Here is a 19,281-nt window from a genome sequence, read left to right as displayed (position 1 = left end):
TGTAAGATCTCTTTTCAATTTTGTTATGAGGTGATTTCTATGTTTCTTTTTCCTGGATGTTGTTTATGTTATTGCTCTTTTGTGCTTATAATTAATTTCCTGCTTCTAGTGATTTTGTACTTCTCTACTGTGTATATGATTCTTTTTTGTCTTTGATTATTGATTCAGTATTCTCTGTTCTCTCTATATATTTGTTCTCTGTTCCATGGCATTCTGTTGCTGCACTTATTAATATGGTTTTTAATTGTTCCATTCTATTTCTATATCATCATTTTCTTTTATTTGTTCTAGTTTGATTTATTCTTTGCAAAGTGAGGTAATTAATAATTTTGTCATGCAAAAGTTGAACTCTAAAAGATTCATTGGGATTTTTCTTTGCCTTGATTTGGTTTATTTTAAACCATCTTTGAGATGTATGTTAATGGAGTAAAAATGGAGTAAAACCAGGTTTAAAATTGCTTGGTAAACCTGGTTTTACTCCATTTTTTCCCAAGTGAGCAAACAGACAAGATGTCAAGTTTGTGCCTGCAATTGATGCAAGACTAGCTGATCCCACAGGTAGTGCAAGACCAAGGCAACTCGTGGTAAAGGTGGAGCAAGCTCTGATCACTAATCTTAATATTTGCCCTTAATGCCAAAACACATCTCCAAGAAGGGGATGTATGATGTTTTGTATTAAAGGCAAGGGGCCACTACCCAGACCGGTTTCGACCTTTATTGAGGTCTCATCAGTGGGAGTCAGGCTAGAAATACCAAGATTTAGTAATGCAGAGCTTATAAGTATTTTACCAAAACAAGTTACCATAAGGTGTTTTAACCTTATTAAATAAAAATCTCAGGAGGAGATCTAAATGTAGAAAGTATTTGAGATATTCTCAATTTTCCTTGAAAGAGATAATGATCTGATTCTATTTCTGCACCTCTGAATACCCTACTATCTAGTATCATGTTAGCTGTTTTCCTGTTAGCTATTATATAGTATATTATACTTTTCAGGTTTTCCATTGAAATCTGCTATTATTAAAATATAATCATTTGGATTTGTTATTTTTTTGTAAATCTGAACAGAATGCATTGTTATCTTCTTCTCTTCCTGCCTTTGGGACATAGCTCCAACAATGTCTGGAAGCCATGACTTATTTGCAATCTTATTTCTAGAATTCTCTTGTTCCATTATTTATGAAGTGTGATATCATTCTTAATTGATATATGAATAAAAACCATTACTCCTGTTTTTCTTTATTTCTGACTTCACTGTAATTATCTGTTTCATGTGAACTTTTTTCCTTTGTTTGTTTCTGTTATTACTACTAATGATCTTTCTTTCCATTAGAGCTTTATCAAGATCTTGGTATTTGTGATGAATACTTCTGCATTCAAAGTAGCAACATTCTAGATATTCTTGTTTATTTTCATCCCCCCCATTTTTCTTTATACCAGAATAATGTTAATGTTTTGGTGAATATTACATTGTGTATGTATACCATCTCTGTATTATGCCTGCTCTGCCACCTGTTTCAGTTTTTTTTTTTGACAAGTTTTATTCATAATTTGTCTCATGCCTCTTGCCTTATTGAATGAAGTTTACAATAATTGCATCCTATTATGCATTCCATGTTACTGACTACTGTGTGTGTGGGTGGGGGGGGTTGCAATAATAGGCATTAAATCTCATCTTTGATGTTTATGTTATTGCTTGCACTTTCTTGCCAGTTTTATGGGAAAAAGGAAGGCAAGCAAGTTTACAGGTGGTAAAACCTTTCTGCCTCCTTATGATACCAGCTAACTTACTTTTCATTGAAAAGTCCTTATGAATGTTCCTTATATCCTAGGTAGGATTTGAATTCAGGTTCTTTAATCAAATAAGGTGTTTTCACTGTTGACTGCATCACAAAGCCATTCATTTTACATATTAACAAGTTCCTCCTTTCCCATCCCACTACCCATATACGGTACTAAAGTACTATAGGTTGACCAGCCAACCTCTCGTATATGGGCCCAACATAAAAAAAAATAAAATAAAATAAAAATATACAAGAACAAAAAAAATATTTTCATAAACATTGCTAGAACATTGGTGAAATTGTACAAACACAGTGGATTATAGCACTAATGAGGAGGACCTTGGAAAATGGAAAATTGGAAAATTTTATCGAGAGGATAAGGATATATTAGAAACGCTCCATTTCACAGTCTCTTTCAGGTCTGTGGGATATGAGGACAGACTGAGGAAATACAATTTGCAGAGCCTTGTGAACAGAAAGAGAGAGATATGATTGAGATGTATAAATTGAAGAAAGAAGGGTTGTTACCAAATTAATGCAGAGGAGCTTTTTTATTATTATTATTATTATTATTATTACGGGTATCTCCATGGAGTCAGTAGACTCATCGCGGGAGACCCAAACTAGCAAAACAATATCTGTCATATCTCTTCTTGAATTCATTTACAGACAAAGAGCTCACAACTAAGTCAGGCAATGAATTCCACTCATTCACCACCCTCCAGGCAAAAAACCTTGTTCTGACACCTTTGTTAACCACACTCTTCTTTAATTTCCAGAGATGGCCTCTTGTTCTTCCATCACTATCACACAGCTGAAACATTTCCCCTGCATCAATCCTATAAAAACCTTTTAGTAATTTGAATGTTTCTATCATATCCCCTCTTCTTCGCCTATCAACCAATATCTGCAATCCACAAGCTCTCAGTCTATCAATGTAGGGAGCATTTTTTATATCACTCACCAACTTGGTCACTCTTCTCTGAACCCTCTCCACAGCCTCCTCATCTCCAAGGAATCCAGGTGACCAGACCTGAGCACAGTAATCCAAATGTGGAAGTATCAATGCTTTATAAAGGGGAATAATAACCTCTTTATCTCTGGATGTCAGTGTGTTCCTCAACAACCAAGTAATCCTATGTGCAATCTTGGACACCTTAGCAATGTGTCCTCTGAACTTCATCTCCCTATCTACCAATACCCCTAAGTCCCTAGCCTCATCAATCTCTTGGTGGAGTACCTTTCCATCGATGTAGTACACAGCTGGTAATCTTTTAATCCCAAAATGCATGACTTTACACTTTTCCACATTGAACTGACATCCATTTTCTTTTGCCCATTTTACCAGCTTATTTAAATCCTCCTGCAAACTTTCAACATCAGCTTGATTTTTTATTGCACTACACAACTTTGCATCATCAGCAAACAACTGAATATCTCCCTTTAAGCCATTTCCTATATCATTTATATACAAATTAAACAACATTGGCCCAAGCACAGAGCCCTGAGGCACACCACTGGTCACCTGCCTCATTCTGGACTCGGCTCCTCCATACACCACCTTATGGTATCTCTCCCTGAGCCATTCTCCTATCCATATCACCAATTTAATATCCATTCCCATCTGCTCCAATTTGCGTAACAGTGTTCTATGGGGTATCCTGTCAAAAGCCTTAGCAAAATCCAGAAGTACCACTGTGTAGCCAGTTCCTTTGTCCAACTCAGATGTTATTCTATTATGAATAGTTAATAGATTGCTAAGGCAGGATCTACCTTTAACAAAACCATGTTGGCCTCTATAGAGTATCATATCCTGATCCACCCATTCTTGAATTTTGTCTTTAACCAACTTTTCCAATACTTTTACCACTACTCCTGAGATGGTGATTGGTCTGTAATTCAATACCGCAGTTTTAGAGCCACCCTTATGCAAAGGAACCACTTTGCCTAACTTCCACTCCCTAGGGACCATACCAGAGTTCAACCTTAAATTAAATATCCAGGTAAGAGGGGTTGACAATTCATTTGCACATTCACGCAACACCCGAGCTGATATTCCATCTAAGCCTACCGCAGTGTTTGCATTTAAGTTTTGCAAAATATTTAATACCTCTGATTCTTTAGCTTCAATTCTCACATTTGGTATTGCTATAGGTGTAGAGATATCCTCACTTGGGTGATAGACTTTCGAGAAGTGATCACTCAGTAACTCGACTATTACATCTGATTTTGTCACTTCAATACCATCAGCACCCACTAAGGTTATCCTTCCGAAGTCATTCTTCCTCTTACTTGACACATAGCGGAAGAACTCTTTGGGATTACCCTTGATCTCTTTGGCTAAGGTCTTCTCATAATCTGATTTAGCTTTTCTTACTGTGCTGGTAACCTTCCTAGCTTGAGCCTTGTACTGCTCATGGGTGTCCTGATCGCCCTTCTCCTTGTAAATTCTCCATAACATTTTCTTTTTTTGTAGTTCAAGCTTGATACTACTGCTCATCCATCTAATGCCTGCCTTGTTTGACCTCCTGACCATGGGGACACAATCTGATATTGCTTTCCTCAGATACCCGCTGATTTTATCCCAAGCACTGCTAACATCTTTCCCTTGCAATATGTTCTGCCATGGGATGGCTGCAAGCTCACTCCGAAGCTTGTTATAATTGCCTAACCTGTAGTTCCGTACATACCCCTTCTTAATAGAAAAATCCACAGATTTTGCAACCTCCCAAGTCAATACCACATGATCGCTTTCACCAACTGGAGGTAACGAGAACACCTTACTTATGCATATAACCTCTGAACCAATAACCAGGTCCAACACTCTCACACCACGTGTCCCTTCAGTTACGTGCTGTTTCAAGTAATTATCTCGTAGAAGATGTATGAACTCCATTTTCTTTTTGCTACGTGATATTTCCTCCTTCCAATTGATATCACCATAATTAAAATCCCCCATAATAATCACTAAGCCTTCACTCATTGCACTAAGTTGCTGATGCATGAATTCAATATCTCCCCCCGTACTCCCTGGCCTATAGCAGCATCCAACTGTATATTTGGTTGCGTTGGTCACTATTTCGCACCAGACTGCCTCAAATGAACTCTCATTCACATGTCTATCATCATGATATACTACTTTCTTTGGCTGCAACACATCAGCTATCATCAACAGTACTCCTCCTCCTGTTCTATCTTCTCTATCCTCCCTGAAAATACTGTACCCATCACATTCAATTCCAGTGACCACATCTTCTGCTGACAGCCAAGTTTCACTAATGCCTACAACTTTGGTGAGATTTCACTGACTAATGCCAAAAATTCTTCTCTCTTATTTCGAATGCTTCTAGCATTGGTATACAAAAATTGCAGATTCCCTCTAGATCTTGTACTGGCTTTAGAACTGATATATAAGTCACTAACTACCGTAGTCCTATGTCGATTTTTATCCTCTCTCTTCTGCAATTTATTCTGCCTATAAGGATCAATAAATACACAATCAGTGCTAAAGTTTCTCTCTCTTACACTCAACCTTTTCAATATTAGTTTCCCTGCCCAATAACTTCAACCTGTTCAGAAAACAATAACTTCTTCAATCGCTTATGTCCTTCCATGTTAAGATGCAGTCCATCTCTAGCATACAACCGCCTTTTTCCTTCAAACACACTCCAAACATCAACAAACTCCAGACCTCTTTTTCTGCACATTCTTGCAATCATATCATTCATTATCATTGCTCGTCTACTTAACTCGTAATTGTCAAAACGAGGCAGCACACACACACTATTCTCCCATTGACCCTTTTCCTCTTCACAATATCTAATAATGTTCTTAAATCTTTTCCTACCCGATTTATACTACCTCTCAGGTCATTCGTACCCACCATAACTATCATCTTGTCTGTTTCATGCCCTCTCTTTATTGCTAAAGCCACTCTTTCTATTGTCCCATCAGCCAAGCACTCCTCATGCATACCACTCTCCATACCCTTAATCATAGAATCACCATATATTTTACCACTCATAACTTCATTCAAGTCCACACTCATGGACTCATTCTCTACACTACTATTCAGCATGACTCTCCCAGTTTCATTACTCAACTCTCTATTACTTACCCCCCCACTCTCACTACATCTCATTTCTTCTAGGCCACTTGTGGTTTTATTATGTTGACTCCCAATCACTCCCATACTATTTATTACTGAATCATTAACCAAAGACTCATAAAGACTTATAAAGTAAAGCAATGTTTCTTAAACTTTTTAAGACGCCAGAACCCTATATAAAAATATTTCTTTTTGCAGAACCCCTGTGAAAATTTTAATAAAAAATTATTGGGAAGGAATTATAACCATGAACCATTATTTTGTCCTACCTATTTAAAATATTTTAATTAAAAAGCATATGATACATAATATTACAAATAATAAAATAACATAACTGTTCTAGGAAGTCAATTTATTAAAAATTAGTATTTTCCCCATTCACTAAAGGTTTTTTTTTTTTTTTGGAAACTATATTTCATATAAGTTATGTCTTTATGCTCTGAGGAATCCTGCAAATTTTCACATAACTATAGGGTTGCATGGAACACAATTTAAAAAACATTAGAGAAGAAGACAAGAGTAGAACAAAAGATCATCCCTGGTAACTGTATAAGGAGGGTGTGAGCAAGGGAGTAAGGAACAGACTTTGCATGGAGAGTGGTTGATGAGTGGATTGCATTCGACTTTAGGATCTGTACTGAGGAAAACATTAATATTTTATTGTTAGCTAGAACATTAGATGGTGCTCTTTTGCTGATTTCTGGTTACTTTTTTGCATGGTAAAATAATCAATACAGATGAATTCGGTTCAATTACAAGTTACATGGGCATTAGTCATTAATATTGCTGATGTAAATTATTGTGATAATTGTGCTATCAATCATAAAAAATAACCAATTTCATGTCATATTGTGTTATTAAATCGTACATATCATAATTATGCTAATATCTACCAAATGATTATTCACATAATGGATTACATATATTAAACATAGTTTTGATATAGAACAGTTTCTCTATTTTGAGAACATTATGAGAACTTCAGCCCAACCACCAAGACAACCAAATTAACCCATTAGGACTAATTAACCCGTAAGCACCATTAGGACTTTAGGAACAATATTAGTTTCTTGCCTTCTTCCTCATTTGCTTTTGTTAGTGCCTGCATGCACATACCATATTTTTATGTTCCTGAAGATGGCAACGTGACGTTGCCGAAATATTGAAGTTATTCATTAAAGTTGCCTTTAATTAATATCCTTTATAGGCGTTGTTAATTCCGTAAGCTAATTACCAGTTATGTATGACCAACATATAAGCCTTGCTACTAGAAACAGTTTCTCTGTTTTTATCATTACTCTTCTGAAGTTTCAGAGTATTGTATTCCTGCATGTCCTCTCCATGATAAAGATAAGTCTTAAATGTAATTTAATATTGTATAATTTATTTCTTGGTTGGTTGACTATCAAACATGTGAAAGCTATATGAGCATGATAGTATGTATTTATTCATTTATAAAATCCCAAACTCTTAAAAATTTATCTTTATAATTCAACTTTTTTTTTTTTTTTATCCTCTAGACGTGGGGCGTAGCTGCATTTTATTAACTATTGGTGGAAAGAACATTATGCTGGACTGTGGTATGCATATGGGCTATGTCGATGAGGTATTTCTTTCTTTCTTTTTTTTTTTTTTTTAACTAACTTGTATTTCAGTTGTCTTTGAAATTTAAAATGCTGTTTTTAAAGATAAAATCACATAACATACAAAATTCATATTATTTAGAGAAAGTAGCATGTCACTGTGAGCCTTAAAGTTTTTTAAAATTTTCTGTTCTCCCCCATCTTTGTTACATTAGTTAAATGCAGAAATTTTCTTTGATTTGCAATTACTTCATAATATAGATATTGAAAAAAATTGATTTGGTATATAATAGAATGCTGTCGGACCTTTGGTTATGGCTTTTAATAAAGGTTGGTTTCTTTATGCATGTGTTGTGTATGTAGAGATAAATCTAAGGAAAATCTAAAACCTAAAATAAACATTTAGTGATTGAGGCATACACATTGTCTTTCATCATAGTATATTTAAGAAATGTAATATAATAAAAGACAATGTATGGTCCATTCTGAGAATCTGCTCTTTTAATTATAGTAAATCAGAAGCAGGAGAAAAAAAATTACTTACTCCTCACACCCTTCTCTACATCTTTATACAACTTCCAGGGATGGTCTCTCATTCTTCCCATCTTAACATTCACTCTTGCATCATATATAGTTTAAGGAAATTAACAATCTATTTGTTAATTTTCTTAACAAATTATTTACTTATTATTCTATATTTTGCCAAAGTCAAATCATCATCATCAGGGATTAATGCACTTGTATTAGACACGCGCATGCAGGCACACTTCAGTAACAAAGTTGAAAAAACCGGAGAGATACAGGAAGATCTAAAGTCTTACAATTAGGCCGCCTATTGGCTTGGGTTGGGTGTTCTTGGTTGTTGGAGGAGATGTTAGCTGTCCTACCAATTTGTCCATAATAAGAAAGGTTATAGCTGCAGGTTATCTAGTAAACTCCAGGTAAATCCAGAGGTTGTAGTTGGTATTTGGTCGTCACAAGATTGTGGTTTATTGATATCTTGGCCACCTTTTCTGAGACACCATGGATATAGGGGATGGTGATAGATTTGCTGTAATCTGTGTTAGGGAGGGCGGAAGGATGGTGTAGGTACATGGTGTTAAAATTCTTTGTATTTGTTGAGAAGTGTAGCCATTGGCCAAAAACTTTTTTGTGTGGATGAGTTCTATGTTGAGTGCATTGTTATCTGAGCAAATTAATTTTGCCTGGTGGACTAGGATGTTAATAGTTCTAAATTGATGGGGGTGGGGGTGATGCGACTGTTGATGGATGTATCTACCTGTGTGTGTGGGGGGGGGGGGGTGGAGGGTTCTGTAGACTGTGAAGGTCAGGGATTCATTTGGTTATCTTGTAACTAGGGTGTCTAGGAAGGGCAGAGTATTGTTACTATTTCTGTCATGAATTGGATCCTTGGATGTTGGCTATTGGCTATTCAAATGGAAAAGGAAAGTGTGTAAGGTGTCCGTCCCGGCCATGTGGCCAAATTGCAAACACATAGTCTACAGTGTAGCCAAATAGTGGGTTTAAGAAGGGGAAAGAATTTAGGACATTCTTTTCAAATGTCCCCATGAAAAAGTTAGCCTTGTGTGTGTGTGGAGGTGTCCATAGCTCTTTAAGTGGGGGACATTTGTGAATAAGGAGAAGACATTGAAACTGACCATTAAGTCAGTGTGGCAGAGTGTGAGGTCTTGTATACTGACTTAAAATGGGCTGAGTTTTTGATATGTGATGAAGTATTGCCAGTAGTACAGGAAAGCACTTTGGCTGAATGTTTAGCTAGTTTGTAGGTAGGTGATTATATCATCTACAACTGGTCTTAGAGGTACATCCTCTTTATGGATTTTTGAAAGTCCATAAATATGGAGAGGAGGTCTGGAATTGTAAGGTTTTAGTTTGTTGGTTATGTCTGCTGGTCAGGAAGTAACTTTTTTTAGTAGTCTATGGATGGTTGTAATCTATGTGTGGATGGGATCATAATTTAATAGGAAGTGGATCAGTCTTCAAGAAGGGTGGTCTTTTTTTTAATATAATCCATATGGTTTAAAATGACAGTAGCATTACCCTTGTCTGCTTTCAGGATTAATATTTTTTTGTTATTTCTTACATGCAGAAGGGCTTTTGTGTTCTCTGTTGGGCAGGTTGCTTGCATGAGGTTTCACCTGTGATAGCACATTAGCTACATCAAACCTAATGTTGTTGGCCTCACTGGCAGTAAGGTTGTTGTAAATTCTATGCTTGATCTGAATCATGAAATTTTTGGCTGATACTTGTCTAGGTGTGATGCTGTGGCTGAGTGCGTTGATAGCGGCTGCTTCAAGGATGGCAGTGGATAGATTAACTACATTGTTTTCTAGCAATCTTGGAGACAGTGACTTTTTTGTTAAATTTTCAAACTTTTGACATGTTGACTTTGCCCTAGTCGTGAATGCATTCGAGAAGTCTAAGAGGATCGTCCAAATGTTTGCATTCAGCATTGCAGAGTGCTCCTCTTGAAGCATATGAATAGCTTCGTTGGTGTCGGCAAGCACTGAGCACGTCATGCCAATTTGCTCTCATAGTAGGGCAAGCTAGCGTGCTTATAAATGTGGCGTGCCTTGTTGGAATGGAAACAGCATTTTAATTTAACACAATCGGGAATGACTTATTATCCCTACACCGTTTAAGGAAGGCTAGCCTGTTGAGTTCTCTCGCTAGTTTCAGTTTTAATTTACTGAACTTGTGGGCCTTGCATGCAGCTATATCTCTGTGGATGATTTAATCTTAATTTAGGCTTATGCGTTGATTCTCCAGCATTTTATATAGTTTAAGGAATTAACAATGTATTTGTTAAAATAAAAAACTTTTATTATTAAAAGACCAGAAGATAAATGATAAAATATACAAAGAGCCAACAAGTTTCACTAGCCACTGTCTGGCATTTTCAAGGCTGAACTGGTGTGAAAACAAATGCATTGAGTTACATTTCAAACACACACTTCAGTAACTGTTAGGCCGTTACATTTTGTTCCTTCTGCTTGAAGGCGTGCATGTGTTCGAAAGCTTCAGTCAGATTCCGGTACATGACCACGTGTTTTGTAGTTATTTGCATATTGTAATTCTGTCGAACTGAGAGAGATGATGAGATTTTTCCATATGTCTTTAAGAACAATGCCCTGATTTCTACTTAAATTATTGCCTGTGCGTAATACCACAGCTGCTTCTTTTAAAGTTCTGTATCTGTAGTCATTCTCGATGTAAGGCATAGAACTGTTTTTCCAATCTATAACATGATTTGATGTTGAGTAATGATGTGCTAAACCAGATGTGATGATTCTATTATGATTGACATCCCCCACATGTTCCTTCTGTCTTATTTCAAAACTTCTAGAAATCTGACCAATATAAGAAAGGCCACACGTGCTTGGAATTTCATACACTCCAGAGGTACCTCATCTTTAGGTGATCCTAAGATATGTCTGATCATGGTAGTTGGTTTAAAAACCACTCTGATGTTATGAGCTTTTAACATTCTCGCCAATTTTGTGGAAACTGAATTAATATATGGAATGACAACTGTGGACACATATTGGGGTACTGTAACACGTTGTTGGTGGTTGTCTTTAAATAGCCATTTGTTTAAAATGTTAGAAGGGTATCCATTAAGAGATAGAGTGTTCGCTATTAGTGACAGTTCTCTCTGCACATCTGTTTCTTTTGAAATAGACTAATATAATAGAATCATCACATCTGGTTTAGCACATCATTTCTCAACATCAAATCACGTTATAGATTGGAAAAACAGTTCTATGCCTTACATCGAGAATGACTACAGATACAGAACTTTAAAAGAAGCAGCTGTGGTATTACACACAGGCAATAATTTAAATAGAAATCAGGGCATTGTTCTTAAAGACATATGGAAAAATCTCATCATCTCTCTCAGTTCAACAGAATTACAATATGCAAATAACTACAAAACACATGGTCATGTACCGGAAGATCATCACCTACCTACTAGCAAAGCATCTGGCAAAATTAATGAAAGGAACAATTAGACACACAGAGACCTACATTTAAAACTCTCAACATTTTGTAGAAAAAATCAAGAGTATTAAAATATCAGAAACGGACATTATGGCTAGTCTTGATGTAGTGTCCTTATTCACTAATGTACCGATCGTCGAGGTGGTTAACATTCTGAAAGATCTTTTCCCTCAAGACATCACACAGCTGTTTCATCATTGCCTGAAATCAAATTTCTTCAAATTTAACAACATTGTATACAAACAATTGGAAGGTCTAGCCATGGGTAGTCCTCTGTCACCACCATGTGCGGACCTTTTTATGGAAAAACTTGAAAAGGATATTCTTTCCAACCATTGTACCAAAACCTTCAATTTGGTGGAGATATGTCGATGACGTGTTCATCATCTGGAAAGACACCATGGAAAACCTTCTCGTGTTTCTGAACAAAATCAGCTCACTACACAATAAGATCAAATTCACTATAGAACTAGAGAAGAACAAAGAACTTCCTTTTCTTGACATCCTAATGAAGAAAGAAGATAATTTCCAACTGTCCATTTACAGGAAACCCACAGATATTGGTAGATACCTACATTATTCGTTCAACCATCATAGATCACAAAAACACAGCATCATTCACATGCTCCGTAATAGAGCCTTAAGGTCTATTTCAAAAGAAACAGATGTGCAGAGAGAACTGTCACTAATAGCGAACACTCTATCTCTTAATGGATACCCTTCTAACATTTTAAACAAATGGCTATTTAAAGACAACCACCAACAACGTGTTACAGTACCCCAATATGTGTCCACAGCTGTCATTCCATATATTAATTCAGTTTCCACAAAATTGGCGAGAATGTTAAAAGCTCATAACATCAGAGTGGTTTTTAAACCAACTATCATGATCAGACATATCTTAGGATCACCTAAAGATGAGATACCTTTCTTCAAATGTCCTGGAGTGTATGAAATTCCATGCACGTGTGGCCTTTCTTATATTGGTCAGACTTCTAGAAGTTTTGAAATAAGACAGAAGGAACATGTGGGGGATGTCAATCATAATAGAATCATCACATCTGGTTTAGCACATCATTTCTCAACATCAAACCACATTATAGATTGGAAAAACAGTTCTATGCCTTACATCGAGAATGACTACAGATACAGAACTTTAAAAGAAGCAGCTGTGGTATTACGCACAGGCAATAATTTAAGTAGAAATCAGGGCATTGTTCTTAAAGACATATGGAAAAATCTCATCATCTCTCTCAGTTTGACAGAATTACAATATGCAAATAACTACAAGACACGTGGTCATGTACCGGAATCTGACTGAAGCTTTCAAACACATGCACGCCTTCAAACAGAAGGAACAAAATGTAACGGCCTAACAGTTACTAAAGTGTATGTTTGAAATGTAACGCAATGCATTTGTTTTCACACCAGTTCAGCCTTGAAAATGTTAGACAGTGGCTAGTGAAACTTGTTGGCTCTTTGTATATTTTATCATTTATCTTCTGGTCTTTTAATAATAAAAGTTATTTATTTTAATACATCAGACCAAATATATACAATTTAATGTATTTGTTAATAAATAAAAGTATTTACTTATTATTCTACATTTCACCAAAACACTAGGATAACATTCACTATTTTTATAATTCTTTCTGTATTAATCTGATAGAATTCCTTAACTAACTGGAAGTTCCCTATCATATATATCCTCTTATCTACCAACCTCTGTAATCCATATTCCCTCAAACGCTCTTAACAACCACCACTCCAGAGTTCTTATATCACTCTGTTCTTTAATCTTTGGTCCCTTTCCAGTGTTTCCACATCACAATGAAAACTAGGTGACCAAATTTGAGCATAATAGTCGATATGTAATCTGACCACCTCCTTATCCCTACATGTGAGTGTACTTTTTTATCATAGCAGCAATTTGATGTGCATTCTTTGCAGCACTTACGATGTGCTTTTGGAACTTCAGTTCGCTGTCTGCCATCACTCCAAGATCTCAAATGTCATCCACTTCCTGAAGTACAGCTCTACCAATACAGTACATAGCATTTTCTCTATCCCAAAGTGTAATACTTTGCATTCATTAATATTAAAACTGCAACCTCACTCATTTGTCCAAGCTAAAAGTCTATTCAAATCTTACTGTAGTGAATTAACATAAGTACTACTCCTGATAATTTCATCTAACTTTACATCATCAGCAAACATTTGAAGATTCCCAGTCAATCCACATGAAATATCATTAACAAATAAGTTAAACAATAATGGCCCAAGAACAGAACCCCAATGCACTCCACTGGTCACTTTCTTTTATATGTATCCAGCAATTTTCTCATTCAGTATCCCATATCTGCCTTATTGGGAAAGGATTACCTGATCATCAGCAAAAAGAAGAGAATGTAAGACTTGTTCCAATCTTTATAGCAGATCTAGATCCTTAGTGCATTCTTCTCAAAAATTAGGCATCATCCACCCCTTAAAGAATAGAGTAGTTTCTAACATACAAAATGATGACTGACTCAAAAAAGAACTCTAGACTAATTTTTTGTTCTCAATGGGTATTCCAAGAAAACAGTTAAGATTTTATTTTTGTACCCTACCACTCCCAGTAACCAGAATATCGAATACAGAGATTCTATCATAGTACCATATAATGGAAGTCTGTTGATTAAAATACCATCTCTTTTCAAAGATCACAGTATTATATGTTTAAACCAATTCGGGCTGTTCACAACCTTCTGAGGTCTCATAAAGATAGTGTGCCTTTCTGCAAATAACTAGAAGTATATAGCATTCCATGCTTGTGTAGTTTAGCCTATATAGAACAGACAGGCTGTGGATTTTAGGTCAGAAAGAAGGAACATGTTGCAGATGTTGACCATTAAAGAAAAGACAGATCTAGTTGGTCAATAATACTTATAATACCAACCATGCAGTTAATTGGAGCTTTTCAGCTATATAGAAAATATATAGAAAACTTATGTAATATTAAGAGCTATATAAGGATTTTAGAAAATCCTAAATATTAATACATAATTTTTTTTATGTAAAAGCCTAGAGAAAATATAGGTTTATTTTTCTTATTTTTAAATTGATCTTGTAAGTGTTATTTCAGATCTCTCTCTCTATCTTTTATTTGTAGCGAAGGTTTCCTGATTTTTCTTATGTTAATCAGGAAGGCGGCCTGACAGAGTATTTAGACTGTTTGATTATCAGGTTAGTTATTTTTAGTGCTAAAGATCAAACTGTTTATGTCATCAATATTAGATGCATCATTATCAAAATTTAAATAAACAGAATAGGATGCAATCTTTTTCTTACAGTCATTTTCACTTGGATCACTGTGGAGCTCTTCCTTATATGACAGAAATGGTTGGCTATAATGGGCCTATTTACATGACTCATCCAACTAAAGCCATTTGTCCTATTTTACTGGTGAGGAAATTTTATGTATGTATATATATTACCTTCTTCAGCATGTATAGTGCACTGTGAGATCTGAAATAGGCGACTTCAAATTTTACATGACATCACCATTCCAGAATCTAACAATTAACAAAAAACATACATGCATACTCATCTTTTAGTGCAATGTAAATATGTTTTCTTTTTGTAACAACATCTTGTATAATAAACTGTGAATTTTGTGAATTTTAAATTAATGTATCTAAATGTCTAGCATGAATGTGAGTCAGCAAAAGGGCAAATAAGAGAGAAATTATTAGTGAAATATTGTAAATGAAAGAATGTGTATTATTCAGCAACATAGGGCAAAGATCGCCCTAATATCGTAAAAGCAGCATAAGCACCCGTGGGCATCACATCTAAGAAGGCATCATGATGCATAAGTTCCCGGAAACAAGAAGTCCCGTATGTTGATCAGTGAAGTCACCCAGCCGGAGACCAAGGGGTGAGACGATAAGAGAAATTCAAACTCAGAAAGGTGGCGCTCTAGGAGTGCGAATAAAACCCATGACACGGAAATAAATCATCCCCGTTTTTTCTTGTTCCTGGATTTCTCTCCATGTGTGCTCCAAGAGTTCTTCGCAGTTCAGCTCTCATTTTTGAGGGCTGACTTACGATAGGATCTGGCATGACACTGCAGTAGATTTTCGGCAAGATTAACCACAGGCCACGATGAGAAGATCATCGACATAAAACCTTAGCAAAGAGATAGCGCCCAGCCCAGGCGAGCACATGTAACCCACATGGCGATAAGATCGAGACAACCAGAATTGAAACAAAGAAGGAAGGACGGAAGAAAACCGATAAAGAATAGATAAGTACTCTCATTTGTTCTAGCCCCTTTTGAGAATTGACTAACAGTGTTAAGATAATGCAACCTAAAATTTGTAATGAAAGAAAGAGTGAAGAATTAAGATCTATGTAAATGACTATGTTTTTGAAGTGAACTTTAAGGACTTTCAGTTAGATAGAGATTCTGTCGTATTTAATCCGAGAGAGATTATAAAATGATAAAATGCCTTAATGTCCAAATGAGCTGTAATTATGAATGTATTATATGTTGAGTTAATGAATTTGCTAATATTTTGAAGTCAATGCATAATTGTTTTTAAGAGTGAGAGAGTGAATGAATGGTAGAAGTTTAACATTGATTTGATAACCATTTTAACTTGTATGGCATTATTTATTGAGTTTAATAAATGTTTTGATTCCTTACTTACATGTGTTTCTGATCATGATGACTGACCCTGACCCTTCATAAAACATCGAACCTGAGAATGTGTGCGTGCGTGCGGGAATACCCCAATTGAAAGTAGTAGGGCACAACTGCAAAAAAAAAAAAAATAAGCCAGAGAGCCCAAGTTTCTAAGAATTTAATGTACATTGTTAGTGGCACCTGATATTCTATGATTACCCTAAAGGCTGAGTTTATCTCTAACCTTAAGTTCCAGGCTGGTGCAGAAAAAAAATAAATTTGCCTGAGTGACCAGGATAACTCATAGAATTCAGGGAACAGATAATTTCTGGTGGTCCTTAAAAGTTAAGTTACGTAAGAAAAGGCATAAGAGAAGCGAGACATAAGATTAATATTAATGAAGATTACATGACAATGGTGCAACCTACTTAACAAAGAGGTACATACGATAGAACTTGATATAGCGACTGAAATAAGAAAGGATAAAGTTGAATAAATTGCCTCGATATATCAATATCAGAGATATATGGTTGCAACAGCACTAATATTGGGTTGGCAAATAAGTTCGTTCTGTTTATGCGTTAGTACAAGTTTATGCCACTTTGCCTGTTGCTATTGTTGCCTTTCAACGTTATTGCGCAACAGCGTCCTTTCAATGCTATTGCGCAGTTGAAAGGCGACATTTCACATAACCTTTCAGTGAATTTTCGTTTGGCCTACTTCAGTTGCGTGTGTGTAACATATTTTTAGAAATGGAAGGAGATAACATACACTACCGGCATATTTTGCTTTTTTATTTCAAAAAAGGCAAACAAGCTGCGGAGGCCCATAAAAAAATATGCAGCGTATATGGGGATGGTGCCTTAACAGAACGCTTATGTGAAAAGTGGTTTACCCAATTCCGTTCTGGAGATTTCGACATCAGTGATGTGCTGGTCACCCTACCGAGGTTGATTCGAGTTTTGTGAAGGATATCGTCTACAAAAATCCATTGCAAATACTGTGGGAGATTGCTGCAGTACTGAACATATCCCATACAAGCATTGAAAACCATTTGCACAAGCTGGGATATGTTTTAAAACTCAATGTTTGGGGTGCTGCATGAATTGACTGAGGCCAGTATGACTCAAATCATCCAAATCAAACCACTCCAAATCATCTATTGCTATTTGTTCATAATGATGTAATTATGCATTCCACTCTGAAAAACCGCAAACTTATTTGCCAACCCAATACTAAGTTTAAAGTTAAATGCAGAATTACATCATTATGAACACATGGCAACAGATGATTTGGAAATGTGTTCTTGCCAAATTATTATGTCATCTGTTGTTCTTTATGGCATATTTGACTTATTTATTTACTTATGAAAACATTTAATTACAACTTTTTTTTAAACAATTCTGCTTATATAGATAACATCAGCCAGATCGCAAGTTCCAGAAATGCAAATATCAGTCTTGAATTTTTTTTTAATAAACTTTCAGCAGTGTTTGTTCTTTGGAAGAACAAACATATTACACTGTATTATTTAAACATATTTACAAAGACTTGTGTTATTGGCAATTATTCATTTTAATTATTTAACTGACAATATATTTGAATGAGGAAGGACGTGGGCATCTGGAGAGATTGCTGTTCTGAACGAGTCAGTGTGTCCCAGGGAGGATGATAGCAGGGGTGGCCTCTTGTGGGAATGGATACTTGGGAGAAGGGAGACGATGTCAGGTAACACTGAGCCCAGTGGAGTCTAGAAGGGATAATGCCGGGTATAGAAACAGTGGCATTTATATGCTTTATACTAATGCCAGGAGTATCCGGAATAAGGGAGAGGAATTGGTGGCGCAGATAGCATCAGCCTGGCCAAAAATTATTGGGATCACTGAGACGTGGTTGACAGAAGGGGATATAATAACAGGAATAGAAGTCGCTGGGTATAGCATTTTTCGTCAGGATAGGAGGGGAAAGCGTGGGGGTGGGGTACTGCTTATGATAATTGATGACCTATGTCCTCTAAGAGTGGAGGCTTTGGAAGGAAGTGAGACAAATGATTTTGAGAGCATATGGTGTGAGGTAGAGGTAGGCAAGACATGATATTTAGTGGGGTGTTGCTACAGACTCAGGAGCACGGAGGACGGGGACCAGGAGATGTTTAGACAACTAAGTTTGGCAAGTGCAAGAAGAATGATTGTTACGGGAGATTTTAACTACAGTAGTATAAATTGGAGAGAGGAAGATGCATGTAGCAATAATGGAATGGAATTTCTAGAATTCTTGAGGGACAAATGTCTTAGGCAACATGTAACAGAGGGAACAAGAGGTTCAAGAGTTTTAGATTTGGTTATAGCATCAGAAGAGTTGATAATAACTGAGATGACATCTCTCCCACCAGTTGGAGAGAGTGACCATATGGTTTTGACTTGGAAAATGAATAGACATGCAGGAGTATCAAAGAGACAGGAACTTATGTGGAATTATAATGCAGGTGATTATAATAGTCTTAGACGTCAACTTCGGGAAGTTTATGGAGGGAGGAATTGGAAGGCCGGGATATCATTAGTGCGTGGGAAATTGTGAAAGAATATTTGTTAGCAGCAATGGTAAATTGTATACCACGAGTGAAGAAGAGGACACAATTTGGAGTACAGTGGATGACAAACAATATTAAACAGGAATTGCATGTGAAAAAGAGGCTACGGAAGTAGCCTCTTTTTCACATGCAATTCCTTCACCTGGCTCACCTGCCTTCACCTGGCTAAGGAGACAGGTGAAGAGAAGATGCATGAAGAGTATAAGACATAGGCCAGAAGAGTGACTAGTGTGGTAAGGAAAGCGAAACTGGAATATGAGAGGAGATTGGCCCTAAGATCCAAAGAAAATCCTAGGGAATTTTTTAGCTATGCAGCCAGTAGGAGGAGAAATGACTGTGGAATGATATTGTGGGATAAAAATGGGAATAGAGTGACTGATGCAGAGGACATAGTGGAATTGTTCAATGAACACTTTATTGGAGTATTTCATCCTGGAGGAGTCAGTTTTAATGCTAGAGGGATAGGGCAGGTTCAAGGTTTAGAGGTACAGGAGGAGGGTGTGTTTCAGATACTTTTTGAGAGA

General features: G+C 36.3%; 1 protein-coding gene across 1 annotated transcript in view; it reads left to right on the top strand.

The window, feature by feature from the left end:
* Window positions 1-19,281, top strand: part of IntS11 (integrator complex subunit 11) — a 196,938-nt gene that overhangs the window by 37,448 nt on the left and 140,209 nt on the right. The window contains exons 3-5 of the mRNA XM_090403205.1: window positions 7,413-7,498; window positions 14,650-14,723; window positions 14,831-14,942. Coding sequence (XP_090259331.1) covers window positions 7,413-7,498; window positions 14,650-14,723; window positions 14,831-14,942 — 272 coding nt within the window. The remainder of the gene's footprint in view (window positions 1-7,412; window positions 7,499-14,649; window positions 14,724-14,830; window positions 14,943-19,281) is intronic.

The sequence above is a fragment of the Typopeltis vanoorti genome, chromosome 13 (genome assembly GCF_054136105.1).
Source record: "Typopeltis vanoorti isolate ZY-2024b chromosome 13, IOZ_Tvanoo_1.0, whole genome shotgun sequence".
NCBI lineage: Eukaryota > Metazoa > Arthropoda > Arachnida > Uropygi > Thelyphonidae > Typopeltis > Typopeltis vanoorti.
Note: the sequence above shows the minus strand (reverse complement) of the source record. Positions and strands in the feature narration are given on the sequence as shown.